Here is a 21,549-nt window from a genome sequence, read left to right on the forward strand (position 1 = left end):
TGGGGACTGGAGCCCACACACGGGATCTTGCCAAAGCCCCTACCAAAGCAGCATGGTGGGCAAGCAGGCACCCTTGGATGCTCTACCTCGCTCCAGGTGAAGCTGTGCAGCTTGCCGTCCTCAGGCCGCTTGCTGTTCAGGAGGGTGCCAAACTGGGGGGGCTCGAGCACCTTGAACTCCATGCTGAGAGATGTGAAGTAGGTGTTAGGGATGTTGAGGATGCCTGTGGAGAGGGTGACAGAGCCACCTCCTGGCACTGTGATGTTCCGGATGTCCAGGGGGACAGTGATGGGGAGCACGGCCAGGCTCACCACCACCCCCTCCAGCGGGTCTGCACCGCTGGCCGTGATGTCCACAACAAACTGGTCATGCTCCTCCTCCAGCTTGGAGTGGAGATAGAGGACTTTGCCATTGTTGATATCCTCCTGGGTGAAGGACTGGATGGGGTCGAGGCTGGGCTGCTCGTTTGAGTCTCGGCTGTGCTGAAGCATCGCGAGGAAGCCAGAGGCCGGGGGACTGCTCACCAGGTAGACTATGTCTTGAGGAGGGATCTCTTCATGGGTCACCTGGGAGTGTGGGGGAGACAAGGCATGAGTGGGAGGCTGGTGCCTGTGAGGCTGGGCTGCCCCACAGCCCACTGCTGTGCATTCCCCCAAGGCTTTGCTGTGTGATGAGCTGCCAGAATCACCTTCTTGCCAAGGCCAGGCCTTAAACCCCACTTTGCCCCTGGACAAAGCCTGACATGGGCATGCGTCCTTTCCTCTGGGCAGATGGGAGTAAAATGGAGTCCCACTGGTGGCTGTAGTGGTGGCCAGGGAAGTGATACAGTCTAGGGGCATGACTAGAGAAGGGGATACTCACCAGTAAGTACTTCTTCTTGATCCCAGCTGCTTCCCCCTGGAAGACATGGATCTCCTTGTGGTTGACTATGTGCAGGGGGCTGGGATGGGTGCCCAAGAACACGCTGATGGCCAGTGTGTCCTCCACCACCACATTGTTTGCTTCTACAGTGAACTGGAGCTCATCCCGGGTGTTCCTGCTCCCATTGTGGTGGTAGGAGATCTCTCCTGCTAACAGGTCTCTCTGGGAGAAGGCCATGATTGGCTGCTCCCCTCTCAGCACAGTTCCCCATCTTGGCGGGGTCATTATCAGGAACTGTATCTCTTCATCTGACCTGATGTCCATGTTGGTCTCCAGGCTGAGGACAGAGGAGTCAATGCTCCCTCTGCTGCCTTGGTGAATGACTAGACCAGTGTTGTTGACTATTTTGATGTAGGGGTCTGATGCCTGTACTTCCAGGAGGGCTGTGGTTTGGTGGAGGCCATCTGAGACCTGTAGCTGGATCCAGCCCCTGTCAGCCCCAGAATGGACAAAGAGGATCTTCTTCTTCCTCAAGTCATCCTGTGTGAACCGGTAGACCTGGTGGCTTCTGTCGTCGACAGACACGATGCTGCCAAATAAAATATCCTTCCTCGCCAGCACTAGCTGCATGTCAGAGAAGCCAGAATCCTTGTCAGTGAAGGCAATGTCATCTGTCGTCAGTAGATGCTGCCCATTGCGCACCACATTGAAGACCTTGTTCACCACCTGGACTGGGGTGTGGTCATTGATGGGTTGGATGGAGACCCTGAAAACACCTCTCACCTCCTCCACATCGGGCTCAGCACTGCCCTCACCCTGTCTGATTGCTACGAAGGGGATGTCGTCCTCCAGTGTCTCGGAGTCATCGTGCTGGTACAGCAGCCGGTGGTGGACAATGTCATCATTGGTGAACTCTGTGATCTCCTCTCTGGAAGCCCAGCCATGGGATGAAGCCCAGGCCAGCCTCCCATGTGCTGGCCCCTCAATCACTTCATAGAGGTAGTCCATGCTGTTCATGCTCTGTACAAACAAGTGGTCCTTGGAGATGACAGCTTGCCCCCCTTCTGGCACAGTCAGGAGGACGTTGGTCAGGGCTGGTGCATCAGGGTCTCCACCAACGCTGATTGAGTAGGTGTAGATGGGAGAGTACTCCTCACCAGCATGGACACGAAACTGGAAGGTGTCCTCTGCTTGCTGAGAGTTCCTGATGGTCGCACTGTAGCTCAGGTGGTTTCTTTGCAGGTCATCTTGAGTAAAACCAAAGCCTTCGGTCAGCCTGTTGCCGAGCAGCTCCAGGTTTCCCTTTTTGGGAGCCTGGATTAGCACATAGTGGAAAGGGACTGGAGCAGATTTTTGATTTTCCAGCATTGCTTCCAGCTCCTTACTGGTGATATTTCTGTGACGCTTGCTCTTCATCTGGAGAGGGACCATGGTCCTCATCTTAATGGTGGCTCTTTTAATCCTTATAAGAAAGGTGTTGTTTTGCAAGACCTTCTGCCCCACCTGGACCTCAAATCTCAGCTTCTCCACAAGATCTTCCTGATGGTGCTCTGAGTCTGTGCTAAAATACTGGATGCGCCCTTGCTCCAGGTCTTGCTGGTGGAAGGATTCGACTTTTTTCCATTCCCCTCCCACGCTCCCTTGCTTCTGGACCTCACCATAACTTAGGGGCTCTGTGAGGACATACAGGATAGCAACGCGTTGTTTCATGGCGTTTGTCTCCACTGACAGGTTGGCTGTGGTAATGCGTGCAGCCTCTCCTTGGGAGATATAGAGGCCAGTGTTGTTGTGCAGGTGGATGTCAGGGTCAATGGCGAGGATCCTTAGGGTGGCAACAGGGCTGGGGACTGTGCCGTCACTCACCTGCAAGGTGAGCTGTAAGTCTGTCCCACTCTGGTGCACGTAGACTATGTGGCCTGCTTCCAGGTCCCTGCAGGAGAACTCTTCTATGGGCACTCCAGGGTGAAAGTCATACTCCACGTAACCCTCCTCCATCTGCTGGCTACCATGCAGCTGGAATTCAAGGTCATCACAGGATGTGTCATCATCTAGTACGTGCAGGATGTCTGTGGTCAGGTGTTTCCGTGTGTGCTTTAAGATTGTCATGTGGTTCCCATGGGGAAAGATCACCTGTGGGCCGTCATTGACGGGGTTGATCATGATGGGCAGCAGGTACACCTGCCCCTGCCGCAAGCACTCTGGGACTCCTTGCTGGGCAGTCACTGTCACCTCCAGCATCAGCTGGTCCATGGGCCCCTCAGAGCCATCGTGGACATATCTGACTTTCCGATTCACAATGTCCAACAAGGTGAACTTCCTTCTGCTCCTGGACCCGGGAATGTCTAGCTCCAGCTGGCCGTGCCTCGGGTCATTGGTGATGCTAAAGAGGATTTGGGACTGCCGGATGTTTGCAAGGCTCAAGTCTATTGTTGGCTGGGCGTGCTTCCACTCCAGATAGGCTGTGCCCCCTTCAGAGACGATGAGGGGGCTGATGTGCAGCAGCCTGCTGATGTTTGCAAAGGCAGGTGGGAAGCTATTGTCTGGCTGGCACGGTTCCACCACCAGGCCTGGTGCTCCCGACCAGACATCTGGAGATGGGGAAGTGGGTGCCTCATCCTGCTCATACACCTCGTCATAGTCCCAGTAGTGCTCCTGCTTTTCACAGCCTGATGTGATATCCTTCGTGATCACAGCATCTTGTAGACTCCTCCTGTGCAGGTTTATCCGCAGGTCCTCCAAGCAGCCAACAAACGAGTTGTTGGTCATGGTCCACACAGAGGTGAAAGCAAGATGGTGCCCCCTCAGGCTTTGCAAAGCTTTTTCATTCATACCTCCAATGAAGAGGTTTCCCTGAAGGTCCAGGTAGTTATTGATGCCCCTGCTGGATGTGGATGAGGCATAGTAATCAATCAGGATCTCAAACTTGTGGATGTCTGTGTAGACTTTGACATAATGCTGCTGCTCATCGCTAATGAAAATGTTGTTGTGCAGGACTGTAACACCATTCCCCTTCTCAACAAACCCTCTCAGGCGCCCATTGGAGATCTCCAGGTAGAAGAAGTCATTCTCCAGCCCTGCATGGTAGATGAGGGGTGCCTGGGTGACACTCGTTGTTATCACAAATTCAATGGTCGCTTCCTCCCTTGCATTCCACGTGGGAAATGCAATGTAGGAATGTGGCCCCAGGAACCCAAAGGGGTCCTCAGGTTCCGCAGAGAACTCTGTGCTGCACCCTTCCTGGACCTGGTGGAAGATCTTGGAGCTGCCATCAGAGGACAGCGGGGAGAGGACATCCAGGCCATTGAATGTCACTAAGTGGAGGCAACCTCTGAAGGGTGAGCTGGCCTCAGCAAGGTACGGCAGGTCAAGGCTGCCTGTCCCACCGGCATAGAGACCGTACTGGATGTCCAGCTCACGCAGGGGTCCTGCAATGTCCACAGAGCTGTTGAAGAGGCCATCAATGGTCAGCATCATCCTGCCATCTTCCACCAGCAGCTCCACATCATGCATCACGAGGTTATTGAGCTGCAGCTCTTCTGGGGACTGTAGTGTTATCTCCTCTGAGCCCAGCTGTAGCCTGGCCTGCAGGGAAGGACATAGAAAGTGCTCAGCTCAAGCAAGGTGTTATCTGCAGCACAGGAGACATCTATCCAATTACCAGAAATACCTACTGAAGTGTGGACTGTCCCTGGGGGCTCACAAGTGTTTTAGTCCCTCTGTTCACCACTGTTCATCCTGCCCTCTTCCTCCTGTGTGTGTTCCTCTCTCCCCAGCTAGATCCTGCTGTGGGCATGCCTTCTCTGTCCTGCTCTCTGAATTTCTCTCCTTTTTCACTCTTTCTCAGCAAATCCCAGTCTCAGGGCTATTTCCCTGGCATATTCCATCCCCCAGTCCTACTGCCCCACTAGTGGGCTTTCCCTCTCCCCCCATGGAGGAGCCCTTCCAGATGCTGGCTCCTCTTTCCCTGCTCCATCCTGCCTGCCACCCTCCATCCCTGCAGCCTGGGCTGCTTCCAGCCCCTGCTCTTGGAACTGGCAGGGAAAATAGCAGGCTTTGCTCCCCACAAGCAGCAGCCTGGAGCCTGCCTAAGTAGAGGGTTAGCTGGTGGACCCTGAGACACATGGTCTGCATTAGGGACACCTCCGGCCAGCTGCTTGCTTGCTCTCCTGCTTTGGTTTAGATGTGGTTGGTGGTGCAGCCGAGGCTGCAGGAGAGGCAGGATGTGTGCCTCAGATGCTCCCTGCTCTTTTTATTCATGGTGGATACCAACACCACAACTGCAAGAGAGAAGTCCCTTCCCGTGCCCCAGTTGGGCTTGGCCCATGGTGGAGTAGGGAGTCTGCTGATGGAGACCTCTCCTTTCTCTGGATCCTCTTGGCTCATCCCTTCTCTTCACTAACCCCTTGCACCCTGAGGGTGCTGTGCACCATGTCTGACCATGGAATGTACATGGGATGCCGGTGTCCGGGTGTCTCCCTCATGCTCCCCAGCATCACCCTAGGCAGTGGGTGAGGAGCTTCCCAGCTGGAGCCTGTTTCTCTGTATTTAACTGATTCTGCCAAGATTGTGTCCACATTCTTAAACTTTTAACATCCCCTGGTAGGGGTCTTGACAGCTTGTCTGTCCAGGCTTGTGTCTGGACCTGTGGGCTGCTGCTTTCAGGTGCTGCTGGATGAAGCCCTATTCCATAGATTCCAGCCTGCATGGGGATGCCAGGGTGCTGACCTGCAGGGTGCCAGCTCGCAGCTGGAGCAGAAGGTGATCAGGCTGGCCGGCAGCCAGGAAGAGCAGCCCGTTCCCCTGGCTGGTGTACAGCTGCAGGTGGAGCTGCACCGTGTGCGAGGCATCCGCCAGCGGCATCTCCACAAAGCCGTCCCCGAAGAAAGAGGCTGGGGAGAGAAGGGAGATGGTCAGGGAAGGAAGAAGCCCCGTCTGTGTGGGTGCTGTGAATCTGGAACCCCCTGCGCCTGTCCACCAGCCTTTCCCCTCCTGGGCTCCCCATTTGCCCTGTGACATGGTGCTGGAGCCCGGCAGCCTGGAAGGGCCCTCAGGGGAATCTGTTCTGATTTTCCTAGGGGAAGTGGTTGCTAGGGGCTGGGTGTGTGGAGGCAGAGGTTCTGTTTCTCCTTGCCCATGCAGCTTTTAGAGGAACTTTCCTCCTTATTACATGGCTAAATGCAGTAGTGCCTACCTTCAGACTGAGTTCCCAAGCATTAGGAGGCAAACCATTACCATAATGAGTCTTTCCCACTTCTGCCTCAGCTGTCTCCCTTTGGAGGCGTATGAACCCTTCCAGAAGTGGCTGTGTTGTGCCTTGGCCAGATGCCCCAGCTGGTGTCAATTGCTGCTGAACAGAGAGATGCTGTGTGGGAGCCCTGGGGACGCCAATGGGTCAGCCAACACCATGACCTCTGCTCCTCTCCCTATTTTACATTGCTTTCTAACAGCTCTCCATGTCATCCAAACATTGTTGACGTTCACCCTGAAGGTGGCTGCTCTGTCAGTGCTGGAGGAATAAACGCGTGTGCCTGCAATCCATATGTGGATGTCAGGCCATATGGAAACCTCAGCTCAAAGCAGGCGTCTGAAGCTGCAGCTGGAACATGTTCAATGCCCAATATACATCAGCCTTACAGGAACTCAGCACAATGGCATGCGGTCTTGAAATGAAAGACTGTGTCACAGGGCATATGCGGGAGAGGGCAGACTTAAAACACAGGGAGCAGCAAGGCTTAATTTTAAAGTGCTTGTACTTTTTTCCTGGCTCAGTGCATGTGTGTGCCTTGCACTCACATTAAGTATGTGTGTCTGCAATGCACTGCTGGCTATCATGGTTAGCTCCAGAGCAACCCATGGCAAAGGCAACCGTGCTTGGAGGCTGAGGCATAAGCACTCAGAAGACCTGTAAGTTGTAAATATTTGGTAAGGATATGTTGAGAAGGGTGAACATGCACATTTTCAGTCCATATGTAGTCACAGTCCATGAGGCTTGCTGTGCTTGAATTTGTATGTGCAGAGCTTACCTGCTATACTTCCCTACTGTACTTTTTGTCATCAGACCCACGCTGGGGTTTGGGATCCCACATGCAGCTTGCTGAGGTGCTGCGGGACAATGAGGATGTGGCTTTGGCTTCTCCCAGGGTCCCAGCCCAGCCCCTGCTCGCTTTTAGAGGAAGGGATGGAGGCTAGGTGCTGGGATGAAACCAGCCTCCTGCATGGTGAAGTCAGGCTGTAAACACCCATATGCGCTCTTACAGCTACTTTTTTTCCTATTGCCCACTTTTCTGTGGGGCTGACCGGGGTGGGAATTGAGCAGGCTCCCCCTGCTCCAGCAGGCAGGCTTTGCTCATGGGGTGGTGCAGCAAGTGAAAATCCAAAAACAAGCAGCCATAATCATGGAGGGTTTGAAACAATCCCATTGTTAGAGGTGACGGTGAGGGTTTGCTTGGCATGAGCAGAGTTGGAGCACTCTGCTTTGGTTTTTTTCATTTTATTCTGATCTGAGCTCTGTAGTGTCCTGCATAGGGGATGCTCTTCTGAGCCCTTCAGGGATGGAGAGACTTCCTTGCCCAGACCTAAGGAAAAATCATTTCCCATGGCTGACAGCAGAGAAGGTGCCTTGGCTTTCTTCTGGCGTCTGAGAGAATAATGCCAGTGTTGCAAGGACCATCACCCCACCCGCTCCAGGCAGGGAAGAAATGGCAGCATGGAAATATCTAGCACTTGCTTTAATACCAAGCCCTTTGCTCAGCCCAGGGCAGGGCTGCCAGTGTGCCTTATGCAAGCCTGCTCATTTCCTGGCCCTCGTGTCTGCTGTTGGCATGGGGTACTTTGTCTTCCTTGTGCTCTTCAGCTTAGCTAGTGACTCAGAGGAGCTGTGCTATTCTTTGCAGGGCCCTGAAGGGCGCTGTCCTTTCCTGCCCTGCTCCCTCCTTCCAGTGGTCCTTGCAAAACAAGCCAGCCCCACCATACCTTGCTTGGTGGCCAAGGGTGGCCAAGGTGGGTGCCCTGCCAGGTGCTGTCTGGGGCTCTTGGCACCACCTTGTCCCGGCATTTGGTGAGCAGGAAGGACACAGCACATTGCAAAAGGGAATTTTCCTCTCCCTCCTTGCACAGACACAGGTGGCTGTGCTCTGGCCCCAGCAAGGCATGCACATATGTGCAATATATTGTGGTCCTCAGAGACATTGCATGCACGTTATGTGCTGGCTCCCATTGAGGTTCTCCTCTGTGTGTGCATGCTCCAGCTCCCACCAGGATTTTGCTACATTTCAGTTTTGTGGCTTCCCCTACTCCCAAAAACATGCTCCTCAGATGGGCACTGAGAGGCTGCTCTCACGTGAAGGGAAAGCTTTGCTGGCACCGGATCCACCAGTAGCTCCTCTGCCAGTCCAGGGGCTGGGCAGCATCTCCCATGGGTGTAGGGGATCATGTTTTGGGGCCGGAGGAGCAGGTCTAGCACAGCCAGCCTGTTTTCCAGTGTGACAAGGGGCAGTAGCTCCTGCAGCCAGCACATTTTGTCCTGCCTCTGTTCTCCTGAAGCTGCCAGAGATGTTTTCTTCCTTTTGTCTCATTAAATGCTACTTATGAAAAGTTACCGAAAGGGCAGATGCCCAGGGGAGCAGTGCTGTTTGCTGGGGGAGGGAGGAGAGGCCCTTGCCCGGCTCCAGAAGGCGCTGGGATTTTTCTCCAGCAGCAGAGCAGTGTGAATTACTGCTGTTTGTCTTCCAAAATTCCTGTTTTATTTCAGGGCTGTTCTCCTTCTCTGCTCTGCAGCCTGGCCAGGAAGTGAATACCGCTCGACCTGTGGCAATTCTCTTTCACAAGGGACTTGCAGCTTTTACCTCCTTCTCCTCTCTTCCTTGCCTTCCGCATTGCAAAAGATGCAGAAAACATGGCTTGCTGGAATTGGTTTTTTTGTTTTCCAAATGCATTTTGCCCTGGAGGAGCCTTTGCGGCACAGGGTGCACCACCATGATTCATCACTTGGGTGGCGGCTCTGATTTGGGCATGCACAAGGAGGGCAGGGACCCCTCCATGTACCCAACCATGTTCACAGGCTGGCTGTGGCTGAGCATCCCAGCACCACCCCATTCAGATACACTCCTGTGACCCAAAAGCACCTTTCCCAGGTGATCTGAGGGTGCCACAATCATGCCATGGGCATGTTGTGACCCAAGCTGAGCCTTCTCCCTGCATGGGGATGCCAAACTGGCCCTCCCTCCCTCATCATGCGGGGCACTGGGTCTTCATGCCCTGGCTGTGGGTTGGGGTGGGCACCCTGGCTGTCCTGCTCATCCCAGCTAAAAATAATTGACATTCCCAGCTTGCCATGTCCCACAGGAAATCGCTGCCCCTGCCTTGCCAGGCCGATGAAAAGGCACTGCTGAGGCGAGAGGGGCCTCTGTCACAGTTTCCAAGCAGCCGGCCAGCAGCCAGCAGATTATAGGCTGCAGTGTCATTTGGGTTTTTTGTTGGTTTTTTTTTTTCATTGAAAACAACGAGATGAGCCAAAAGTTCTGAGCAAGGGGATGGGAGTGAGGCCCTGGGTGTGCTCGGCTCCTCCTGGGGCCGGCAAACAAGCGAGGACTCTGTGCAAGCCAGCGCTGCCCTGGCACCCGTTCCGGCACCCACCCAGCTGACGGCCACGCGCTGGGTCTGAGATGTCTTGGACCTCTCCCCCTGCTCCTCCAGTTGAAATCACAGAGGGTTTGGCCTCTCCTATTGCTGTTTTTTGGTGTTCAGGGAGTTTTTTGGCACCCCAGCCCCATAGCGAGCTGGCTACAGTGGCTTGGGGAGCAGAGCCCCGTGCGGGGCAGCACTGTGGCGCAGCATCTGCCTGGGGGGCTCCAGGCTGGGGGGCTCTGGGGCTCAAGCAGGGCTAGTTTGGGCTCTCCTCCATGTTTTAACATCTTGGCACACAAACTTCTCCCACCTCCTCCTCAGCACGTAGGAGGATGGAGGAGCCAGCTCCTGGCCCAGACAAGAGAAAACGCTCACAAAGCTCAGCACGAGGGTTTGCAGAATGAACCGGCACTGGACGGGAGGGTTTTCTGGAGTGGGGAGATGTTTCCTGGGTGTGCAGGAGGAAATGTGAGCTGGTGGATGGATGCCTTTGCCACCCACAGGCTCTTACCCCAGCTTGGGGGGATCCGCAGCCCTGCCTGTCGGACAGCTGGATGCATTTTGGGGTGTGTGTGAGGAGGTACATTGGTGTGTGAGGGATACAAACGAGTCCCTGAGGCGCTGCAGGAGGAGGATGCTGAGGCTGAGGAGGAAGGAGTGGAGTAAACCCTACCTGGGAAGCGGCAGCACAGCCCTGAGGAGGGGCTGGCTGCTCAACAAGGCTTCATTCAGTCTGCAGTGGGGGACAGGTGGGGGCCAGGGCTGGTGGCCCACGTGTGTTTGCAGGGAAGGGACTGAAATTCATTAAAGCAGCTCTTTAATTACTGGAGTGGGAGCCAGGAGAGCCCGGTGCAGTCATACACACCCCCCTGAAAGGCTCTCTGTGTCTGCAGCCACTTCCCACCCCAGCCACACCAGTTTTCTGAGGGTGGAAAAACAGCCGGGGAGTGAAGGCTCCTTGTTGCCTGAACAGCCCCTGGCTTGTGCGCTAGCGGGTGCAGCCCAGCCTGCCGGCTGCCCTCCTTCCTGCCTGCCGGCCAGTGCCAACAAGTGGCCCCTGTGTAGGCAGCATGCCCATTGCTGCTGAGCCCCAACCACTGGCTTGGGATGCTGGCGGGGCACCCCATGGCCAGCCTGGTGTATTCCTCCTCCGCAGCATCGGGAGCTTGTTGTGAGGCTGAGTTGTCTGGGGTTCTTTTTCTTATTTTATTGACTTTATAAGGCAGTGAGCTCATCCATTGCCAGCTTCACCATGCTGCACCCACCCACTGTGCAAACACTGGATGGGCTGGGGGACACCTGTCCAGCCCTGGGGATGCTGCTTGGCAGCTTGAACCCCTCCTGGTCCCCCCACAGCATGTGCCTGAGCTACCGTCCCCTCTCCCAGCACAGACAGGGTGGGCAAGACCATTATGGGTGGCCCCAGTGCTTCAGCCTCCCTAATCCTGAGCCTGGCTCTGTGATGCCTGTCAGGACCCACAGCCCCTTACACCCCAGCTGCACCCTGGGAGGTGGCAGGGCTGGGCTGTGTCCCTGTCCCCACATGGGGTGGAAGGGCTGGGGGAGGAAAGGATCTGATGGGCTTTCTGAGAAAGGCTTCATTATGTTACACATTCCCTTCGTTTTACGGGGAAGGAAATGAGCAGCTTGCGAGGCAGGCTAAGGCAAACACAACTGCTGTGGAGTGGCTCTGGGGTTTGGCTGGGGCTCTGCTGGGAGGAAGGGGTGTCAGGTGGGGAGACTGGGGTGCTGCTGCCTTCAGGCACTCCCAGAGTCCTGAGTGGGTGCCTGGGTGCAGCAGGAGGGCTGAGCACCCATTCAGGTCTCTGCAGGGAGGAAATCCCAGTGCAATGGAGATGGGTCATATGTGAGCCAGTCTTGGGCTGCAGCGATGGCATCCAAGCCTGGTGGGGACCTCTGAGACATCCTGTGGTCCCCTTCGTGCTGGCAGGACCCTCCTCCGCAGCCAGCGTGGGGCTGCCTCCAGGATAGGCTAAGGCATTTGGGACAGGGCAGAGCCAGCCCAGCAAGCAGCCCCTGCCATGGGAAAAGCCTCTCCGTGCTGTCCTGTATCCTGGGGTTCAGCCTCGAGATTTATGGGGTGGGGTAGCATTGGCATGGACCCATCCCTATTGTGATAGCTCCCATTGAGGAGGAAGGCTCTATCCCCGTTTCCAGGTTTTATCCCCCGCGACCCCAGATGGCGATTGCAGCTCCCACACCCCGAGCCAGGGCTGTGCGTGCTTTTCAAACCCTGGCAATGGGAATGAGAGCTCCGGTTCTTGCCTTCCACCCTCCACCTGGCCTTCCCTCACAGCAGGGCTCCCCAGAGCCAATGCTTTCTAGGAGTGCCGGCCAGCAGAGATTGTTGGAAAGCAGCGCCCGGGAAACCGCCAGCAAAGCTACAGCTGATCATCCTCCTCAGGGCTGCCGACAGCCAAGCACTTGCCAGAAGTGGCCATCACCCTTGTTTCAGGTGTGGGATGAGAGCCCCTGGGATACGGTGCTCTGCTTTGCCCCTATTCCATCCTGCTGGCCCCTGCCTCCCAAAGCAGATCACCTGCCCCTGCCTCTGGCTGCACTGCACTGCTTTGAAAACCTCTGTCTGTGTTTTTTAATTCAGTTCCTCTCCCTGTTCCCCTGCCAGCTGCTCTCCCGCTCGCCTTCCCCTGGCTCTTGCCTGACAGCTTGGGAAAAAAAAATTTGCCTTTTTGCAGCCCACAGACTTTGGGGTGAGGGGGAAAACATGGCTCCTGCTAATTCTGCGCTGCCTGGGAGGGGGCTTGCCGTATCATCCTACGTCCTGCCAGCCCTCGACCCCCTCCTCAATGTGTGTGCCTGCTCCTGCCTGCCTCCCCCATCCCTATGAAGCAGCATGAAGGAACTGCTAGAGCTGGAGGCCATAAAGCAGGGTCCAGGAGGCTTTGCTGGCGCTCTGGAGCTCCAGGCCTTGCTTATCCAGCGTGGTTTTACGATGATTCAAGCAGCCCTAAAGCTGATGGTATTTCCTGTGCTCTCCTGCTCGGCCAGATGCAGAGCCACGGAGGGGAGGGCAAGGAGTTGATAGCTGGCACTGCTACGGCCCTGGCCAAGCATGGGCTGCATCTCCCTTACAAAGGTCATGGAGCTTTTAGGAAGAGCTGGGGGGATGCATCCCCAGGATGAGCACCCCCGAAGCCTGACGTGAGTGGGAGCAGGGATGGAGAGCTGTTAATGACTTTCATGTGGCTAAATTACTCTGGAGGGACTTAAGGAATAAGCCTGAGCTGGAAAAGGTGGTTGGAGTTTTTGCCCTGGGAAGTGAAGCACGGGGAGAAAGTAGGAGGCTCAATGGGGCTTTTGTGCCATCCCCTGCAGTGTGACTCAGGCTCGCTCACGCTCCCTCTGCCAGGAGAAGTTGGACTGGAAATATTGTATCAGCCCCGGAGGACGTGGTTTCCAAACCATCCCAAGCTGAGTTTGTTCTTTCTCTCTTTCTCTCTCTCTCTTTTCTTCTTCTTTCTTTCTTTCTTTCTTTCTTTCTTTCTTTCTTTCTTTCTTTCTTTCTTTCTTCTTTCTTTCTTCTTTCTTTCTTCTTTCTTTCTTCTTTCTTTCTTTCTTTCTTTCTTTCTTTCTTTCTTTCTTTCTTTTCTTTCTTTCTTTCTTCTTTCTTTCTTTCTTTCTTTCTTTCTTTCTTTCTTTCTTTCTTCTTCTTTCTTCTTTCTTTCTTTCTTTCTTTCTCTCTTTCTTTCTCTCTTTCTCGTCTTTCTCTCTTTCTCTCTTTCTCTCTTTCTTTCTCTCTTTCTCTCTTCTCTCTTCTTCTCTCTTTCTTCTCTCTCTCTTCTCTCTTTCTCTCTCTTTTCTTCTTTCTTTCTTTCTTCTTTCTTTCTTTCTTTCTCCCAAGCTGCCTCACCCTCTCACTGGCTGTCAGGTTTTCCAGCTCCACCCTGCACATCCTATCTCCCACACCCGCAGCTTTCCCTATCACAGGTCCATGTTGGCACCTTCCCACCTGATGAAGGAAGGGCTTGCAGAGCTGCAGGGGGGCACGTGGTGGCATACAAGGGGACAATCCCAGACACCCAGGGCTGGAGGATTAGGAGGACCTTGGGGGAAGCCTGCGCTGGTGGCTTGTGTCGGGGCACCCAGGGTGCACATCCCACCTGCAGAGCCCCAAATCCCATCCCTGCCCACCTGATGGAGCTGGTGCCTGTTCCCAAGAGGGTTCCCAGCCCTGGCAGAGGGAAGAAACATCTCAGGAGCTGTCAGGGTGAGAAGTAGAGCCTGTCCAGGAGATGCTCACAGGCATCCCTGGAATGGCTGGACATTACCGGAGAGATCCTTGCCTGCTGTCAACAAAGAACACGGCTGCCGCTGGAGAGGGGCCCACCTCCAGATGCTCTGGCTCAGACATTTCCAAGCCTAGCTGGTGTTAAATAGCTCTTGAAGTGCCAAGATGGGGGGGGGGCCGCTATCAGCCAAAATTGGGATAAGGGGGGGAAGGACAGGCACAAGAGTAGCATACAGCCTGGTGCATGAAGGGAGATGCTGAAGCTCTGCCATGAGCTACCTGACAGCTTTAATTTCACCATCCAGGGGCAGAGAAGGAGCTTTTAAAACGTGCAGCTCAGGATGATCTGGTTATAGCCATGCTGGCAGGGCAGCACCCACAGCACCCTGTGCTCTGCAGTGCTACAAAGACGATGGCCAGGATAGGCTTTCGGTGACGCTGGGTGCTGCAACAGGTAAAGAAGTGTCTTCATGGACAGGGAGGGGTGTTTGCAGTGTAGAAGGGGAAAGAGAGGATATTTTTTGCTCATATGGAGTTGACATGCTAAATTGTCTGCCTTCCAGTTCTAACTGCAAAGAAAATGAGTATTTTCTTTTTTCCCCTTTCTAGACCTGAAATCTCCTCTTCTCTTCTCTTCTCTTCTCTTCTCTTCTCTTCTCTTCTCTTCTCTTCTCTTCTCTTCTCTTCTCTTCTCTTCTCTTCTCTTCTCTTCTCTTCTCTTCTCTTCTCTTCTCTTCTCTTCTCTTCTCTTCTCTCCTCTCCTCTCCTCTCCTCTCCTCTCCTCTCCTCTCCTCTCCTCTCCTCTCCTCTCCTCTCCTCTCCTCTCTCTTCTCAAGCTTTTGGTGGTATCCCTCCCCACCCTGCCTCCTCCTCCTCACCCCTGTCACCCCCCCGCCTTTTCCATCTATGAGAAACAAGCAGTGGGGTGATGTTTATAGAGAAAATAAATGCCTGCTCTATTTCTAGTGCAGGGGGGACATATAGCTGGCCACGTGGGGCTGTGGGGGTGTGGAAGCAGGCATGCACATCCCCTCCCAGGGCTGTGGGCCAGGGCAGGAGGCTTTTCTCAGCCACATTTACCTCAGGCCAAAACTCCTCTCTCTCCTCCCCAGCTCCCAGAGGAAATGACCCCAGTGGGCCCAGAAATTTCTGTGGGATATGATGCACAAAAACCTCAAAGCCCGGCTGAAGCCCAGCCAGAGGCTGGGAAAGGGAATAGGAAGTTCCTCCTGACACCCCCTTGCTTTCTGGCTGTGCACTGGGGAGAACAGAGGGTCTTATGGCATGGCAACAGATGGGGAACATCCATTAACACGCCTGGGGTTGGCACTGCAAGCAGCCAGGGGCTCTGATACCAACTCCCCCACCCACCTTCCCCCTGCCCGCCCACAGCAGGGAGGAAAAACAGCCACCAGAAAACCAAGATTTGGACAAAAGAAGCAGCAGGGATCCATAGGCCCCATCCTGAGCTGACTCACAGCCCTTGAAGACTCTTTGAACAGCCAGTGAGTCACAGTGATTGATGAATATAACTTTTTTCTCCATAGCTTGGAGGCACGTGATGGGACTGGCCACCTCCAAACTGTGCTGTTTGCCCCATGACTTTCTCCACTCCCATCAATTTTTGGCATCCCTTCCCCAGGATGCTTTCTGCTGCTACTGTCTGTCTGTCTGTCAGGCAGCCAAGAGCAGCCGTTGGGCACAGGGCAGCTCCCAGAGGTATTGCACAAAGCAGTGCACAACCGGCACAGGCGACACACCCATGGAGGAAGGATGGAAAATGGGAATTTCCACCCTCTTGGATCCAGGGCACAGGGCATAAACACCTTTCACCCCACCTCACTGCCAGTTGGCAGGAGGATGCTCGGAAGCCCTATTTGGTCCGTTCTGAGGATGAGCGACAGCTGAAGAGTGACAAACTGGGTGGCAAACCTGTATCCTCTCCATCTTAGGTTCGGGGAGGGCTGCAGCAGTTCCGCCTCTTTGGTTTTAAGCCCAGCTTTGCAGAATCCAGATCTGCTCTGACACTGGGCTCTGCTTTGCGATGCAGCCCTTGGCTTTGCAACAGGGCAAAGTGGGTTCTCTGGTTGTGACATATTAACAAAAGGCCTCGGGTCCATTTGCAAACTTCACAAGTAAAATGAGCATCATGCAGGCATGTCCGATCCCATGGCAGCAGCTCAGGGAGAAAGATCATAATGCATTCCTTTTGACCTCAGTTTTTCTGTTACATTTACCCTGGAAAAACTCTATGGGGCATCCTATCCAAGTGCAGCTGGCAACGTGCAACCAAGCACAGGGCGTGATGGAGATGGCTCAGGGAAGGGCTGGTTTGGGAATGATCAGTCTCCGATGGACAGACTTCTCACTCTGTGTCTCCAAGCGTTTTGGAGATATGGGGTAGTGAAGGGGCTGTTTGCAAATGGGGCTGTGCTGCATGCAGACCTGCCTTCTACCTGCTGGGGTAACTTGGGCACATGGACATGGCCTGGGATGCCCAGGCAAGACCCGGGAGGTGTACAGATATGAGCTGGGGAGTTTCTAGGACTCTCCTGGATTAAGGCTGGGGATGATGCTAATGCTCAGGGAGGCTGGATTCCCAAAAAGGAGACAAGCCAGAGCCCATCTCCTCCAGGCACCTGGAAAGGACTGAGGGAGCAGCCCCTGGGAGCTGAGGCTCATCTGAGCCAACGCCTGTTACGAACAGTCTGTGCTTTGAGCTTTATTTAGGCACACAGACAGCGTTAGCCTCCCGCCTCCAAAGTCCTGTTACTGTCCAGCCTTCAACCTGACATTAGTTCCTCCGGGTGAGCTTAACCCTGTCCTGCAATCTTGGAGGAATGCGCTTATTATATATTTGCCCACAGCCCTCTGTTGCTAAATATAAAAGTGAGACGAGAATATTCCTCCCCGATTCCCACGATACCAGTTTGCATTCTCCCCCCTTTTCAGCCTTTTTCCTGTGCTTTCCCATCAGCTGGAAACTTTTCCAGCTGCTTGGAGCTATGACCTCAAAACATGTGGTGCATTCACAAAAAAGAAAGTTTGAATAAATTGGTCAGATTTCCAAAAGTGGAGGAGAGAAATAGCTGAGGTGGCTCCCTAGAGCTGATAACCCCCGATAAAGCAGGAGGGGTCCCAGCCAGATCCCCTGAGGCAGACACCATTCCCTGCCCGTGAGCAAGAACTCTGCGTGGGGCAGTCATGGACAAGCCGGGGTCCTGGGACCCCCATCACCGCTGCTGGGAGTCCACCTGAGACTTGAGGGGTACATTTTTGGCACGTCCTTGCTGGAAGCTTGGGGTGACTACTGCTCACAGGGTCCCTACGCATCCAATTCCTTCTTCCTCCCACATCCCTCCTCATTACAAACATCCAGTTAGAAGGTTTTTGGGGAAGGAGGAGCTCAGCCTGCAGGTGACCTCACTGGGAACCAGAGGAGAGCCAGGCTGTCTAAAAACAGTTTACTAAAGCTTCACACTCAGATGTCAAGAGGACAAGTTTATGAGTGTTTTTTCTTTTTGATATAGTGTTGTATTTGTTGATGTACACAGTGACTCTTTCCATTTCAGGCTGGGCAGAATGCCTGGGCCCCTGAGCCTGGGCCTGGAGGCAATGCAAAACACAGGCTTTGCCCCTAAAAACTAGCCTGCCCCAGCCCTGTGCCTGGCATGCTGCTGATGGCTGGTGTGGCTCTCCCTGATGGGGATAGAGGTTTGTCCCATGGCAGGCAGCCCATGGGAACACCTGGCACCAGCGCTGCTAGTCTCAGCAGGGATGTTCCTGAGGGGATGGGGTTCACAGGAGACTGGTGCCCAGACCCAGGGTTGCAGCTGGCGCGTCTGCTTTGTCCGGGTACAGAAATAGTCCCCTGGTGCCCACGGGGAGGGTTGGGGAAGAGGAACTGTTTGGTGAGATGTTATATTATTTTTGGATTGAGTTAGGGAAAAAAGTGCTTTTTAAATCCCTTCCACTTCTGAAGCTGTGGATGCCGCTGACCTAGTGCAAATGGTCAGCGCAGCTTGGAGGGTTAGGCTAAGGTGCAGAGCTGTCCTGAGCAGGATGAGACCCGTGTCCAGACCCTGCAGAGCCTGCCAAGGCTCAGACCATTCCTGGTACACGTGTCCCAGAGCAGGGGAGTGAGTAGGAGGCAGAAGGCACAGGCAGGAGGTGCAGGGTGGGAGCAGGGCTGTGGGATGGCCGTTGGGATGCTGAGGCAGAGAACGCCGCCATGCCAAGAGCCATGTGGTCAAACCTGGTCACATCTTGGGGAAAACTGGATATAAACCACCCAGTCTGCTCCCCACCCAGCCTGTGACCTGCAATAACCCCTCTGCCCAGCTCTGTCTCTGTGCAGCAGTCAGCACCCCCTGCCCTCCCTGCTGCCTGGGGCCAGCCTGTCCTGCTGCACTGTGGCTCCTTCTCCCGCGGGACACCCTCAGCCCCAGACAGACCCTAGTGCCCCATCACCTGGAGGGATGATCCTGTACCTCTCTGAGGCTGTGCTGGCAGGAGAGGCAAGACCCTAACCACATGCACAGGGTGCAACATCTCGCCCACCCCATACACACAGGGCAGATGGACAGAGCAGAGCTGGGAGGCGACACATACCCTGGCAAATGCTGCCCAGCTCTGTCCTTCCCACCAGTCCAAGCTCCTGCTCCTCAGATGAGAGGAACTGCTCTCACAGGCAGGCCAAACATGGGCAGGGAAGGCTGACTCTCCCTACCAGGGCTGCAGGACGTACTCGTGCTCTTTCCCCATGGTGCACGGCTTTGGCAAAGCAGGAAGGTGCCTTTCTCCCAGGGGCTGCCCATGGTGCAGACCAAAGCCCTGCAGCTTCTGCATGCATGCAGGGAGCAAGCCTCATCCCACCCAGCACCACATTTGTGTGTGTCCCTGGGCAAAGCATCAGACATAGCCAGGGCACACAGCACCCTGGGAGCCATGTTGGGTGAGCAGCCCTGCTCCCTCCCTCGTCTTTCCATGCAGGGCAACCCAGCCCAAGCACCCTGCCTGAAAACAGGCAGCCACCTCTCCTTGCTCCTGCCGGCTTGGCGACAGGCCCCCTGCACCTCAGGGAGGGACAGCCTCCACCCATGGGTGCCCACACTGCTCCCCCCTGGGTTCTCATCCCTCCCAGCCCACCCCAATCACCCAAAGCGAAGCCTTATCCCCCCCAGGTTTCTCACCACTCCAACCCTCGGGTATACTGGTGGGATGGGGCTTACCTCCGACTGGGGATCCCGCATGGAGGGGCAGAGGCTGACAGGTCACCAGCAGCAGCAGCGTGGCAATGCCACCTTGGGCACCCATGGTGTCCCCTGGGGCTGGAGCAGTGGCTCGGGCTCCAGGCACAGCACAGCCTCTGCCAGCGCCTGCCTCCAGGCAAGTGCTGTTGCTACTACTATATTTAATAAAGCAGAGCGAGGGAGGGACCCGTAACTTCTCCCGCCTGTCAGAAAGGAGGAATTAGCTCAGATTACAAAGTCAATTTTCTCTCTTAAAGGGCTAGAGGCCCCCACCCGCCCGCCACCCACCCGCCGCTCAAAGAACCCTTGTTCCCGCCAGGGTGATGAGGGAAGGGAGGAGCAGCCGCCACCACCAGCGGGAGAAGAAGCCTGATGTCGGGTGTGGTGGGTGGCTCCGGAGGCGCCGCCTGCTTCAGGCAAAGTGGGGCATCCATAGTTCTCCCCGGCACCAGCCATTTTTGGGGGAGCAAAACCAGCTCCTGGTGTCCATGCAGACCCAGATGAGCAGCTATCAAAAGCTCACAGTTCTCTCAGCAGGACTAAAGGATGATCCTCAGCCTTCAGGGTTCATAATGGTCCCACCATACTAGCATGGCACTAGGAGAAGAGCTTTCCAGCTTCTAGCCCAGGTGCAAAGCCAATGCTACATGTGTTAAGGACAAGGTCACAAGCTTTTGGAGATCCAGCATCTCACCCAGGGTCCCTGCTCCTTGCCCTGCTGAGCCCTGGTGTGTTTCAAGGCTCTCCTTGCTCATGGTGTAGCTTGCCTCCCATCTCTCCATCCCCCTCCAAACCTGCTCCCAGCCTTCTGCTTGGATCTTGTGCAGCACACCCCTCCTTCCTCTTGGATGTCTATATTTCAGGTCATTTCCCCCGTACCATGTTTCACTGATGGATTATGTGCAGCTTGTTTCCTGCTGATTTATTTCCAACCTCTTTAGGGCCCTTGGTGTGACTTTGCTGTCTTTGACAGCGTTTGTAACACCTTCCAGCTTACAGTCATCTGCAAACATAATTAATTTGTTGTTTACTCTTGCTTTCAGATCATTAATAAAGACATTAAACAAACCTGGGATGTGCTGTTTTCTTAGTAACTTTTTATGAGCAATTGTCAGGGGCTTGGTAAGTTCATTAGCTAATTCTATTTAGTTTTGGGGTTACATATTGTCCAGCCTTGCTGATATGTACAGATTCTATTTTGCCAAGTATTCCCTTTCCTGCTCTTTATCTCGAGGTCTAGTGAGGACCTCTGTGTTGCTTTGCCTTCTGTCTGTCGTCAGTGGTCCTCCTCTCTTTGCCTTGTTAAGGGCTGATTGAGGGATAGAGGCATGCAAGGCTTGGCCCTTTGGGTGGCTGTTTGATCTCAACTGTCTCCATCATTATTCATGGGTAACAGGCAGGCTGAACGTGTCCTCTTTTCTCCTGCCCACTTGGCACAGGATGTCCCGCTTCCCTCTCTGGAAGGATGCGCCAGGACCACCTCTAACCCACCAGCAAGCATCCCTGGGTTTGCTCCTGGCTCCCTGTCCCCAGGCTTGCTTTGTTCCCTGCAGCACCAGGGCACTGGGGATAAGCCATCATTTGCCAGGGGACCATCACCCTTGGGCAAGGGCAGCAAGTACGGCTTGAGCAAGGAGAAGACGGCTCCAAGCCCCCCTAGCATCCTCCACCTCCAGGACGCTTGCTGGTCCGCTCCTGCCTCTGCAGGTGGGGTTGTCCCTGTTCCAGCAGCAGGACACCCACCTGTGACAGCAGGGATTGCTGCTTGCTGGCAGTGCTGGCTTCAGCATCACTCAGCTCTGAATAGGAGGAGGCTGGTGGGAAAATATCAGAGACAAACCTGGCCACAGCGAGGATGGAGTAAAGCCTTCACTGGTTTTTTTATCATTATTCTTTTTTCCCCTCCAATAAGGAAATTACTACCTCTGGTTGAAACCTCATGTGTTATCCAGAGAAGTGTCCCCACCAAGTCCCTGCAGCAGCCCAGGCGCTCCTGCCACAGGCTGCTTCATCTGACTCCCTTGCTGGAGCCCCTGAGTGCAGCCCCATGCCCAGCATCTGGCCAGCACATTTGCTGTCCCTCAGCCAGGCCCTGGCGGCAGCTAGGGATTTGTTTTTCCCTTTCTGAGCCAACATCTGGCCGAGCAGCAGAGGGGCAGAGCCGGCGTGGAGCAGTGCCTTCACTCTCCGGGTGCTCAGGCAGGGCTGTCAGCCTGGCTCTGCCCTGAAACCCGCTCCAGTGCCAGCACTGCTGGGAGGGACCTGCAAGCTTCCCCCCGCAAAGGCAGCTCCAACCGGGGCTTGCCTGCTCTCAGAGTGGGGAGGCAATGACTGGGTGTCCCTACCTCCATTTACAGGCAGCAGGGAGCTGCCCTTGCCCTTTGGTGAGTGCCCACCACGGGGAAATACGGATGCTGGGGTGGGCAGGGGGCTGAAGGCTCGGGGAGCATGCCGGAGGGTGCTTTGAGGAGGGCTGCGGGAAAATAAGAAAAGTCAAAATCTTTCCTTCCGCTGCAGCCCGGTGGGCTGGTGTTTGAGGCT

At 54.9% G+C, this 21,549-nt stretch overlaps 1 protein-coding gene across 1 annotated transcript in view; it reads right to left on the reverse strand.

Annotated features, from left to right (window-relative positions):
* CSPG4 (chondroitin sulfate proteoglycan 4) overlaps positions 1-19,149 on the reverse strand; it is a 32,948-nt gene extending 13,799 nt beyond the window's left edge. The window contains exons 1-4 of the mRNA XM_075099924.1: positions 18,988-19,149; positions 5,587-5,750; positions 862-4,443; positions 87-566 (exon numbers count right to left, since the gene is read on the reverse strand). Coding sequence (XP_074956025.1) covers positions 87-566; positions 862-4,443; positions 5,587-5,750; positions 18,988-19,072 — 4,311 coding nt within the window. The 5' untranslated portion in view covers positions 19,073-19,149. The remainder of the gene's footprint in view (positions 1-86; positions 567-861; positions 4,444-5,586; positions 5,751-18,987) is intronic.
* Positions 19,150-21,549: the final 2,400 nt, after the last annotated feature.

The sequence above is a fragment of the Phalacrocorax aristotelis genome, chromosome 7, assembly GCF_949628215.1.
Source record: "Phalacrocorax aristotelis chromosome 7, bGulAri2.1, whole genome shotgun sequence".
Taxonomy (NCBI): Eukaryota; Metazoa; Chordata; class Aves; order Suliformes; family Phalacrocoracidae; genus Phalacrocorax; species Phalacrocorax aristotelis.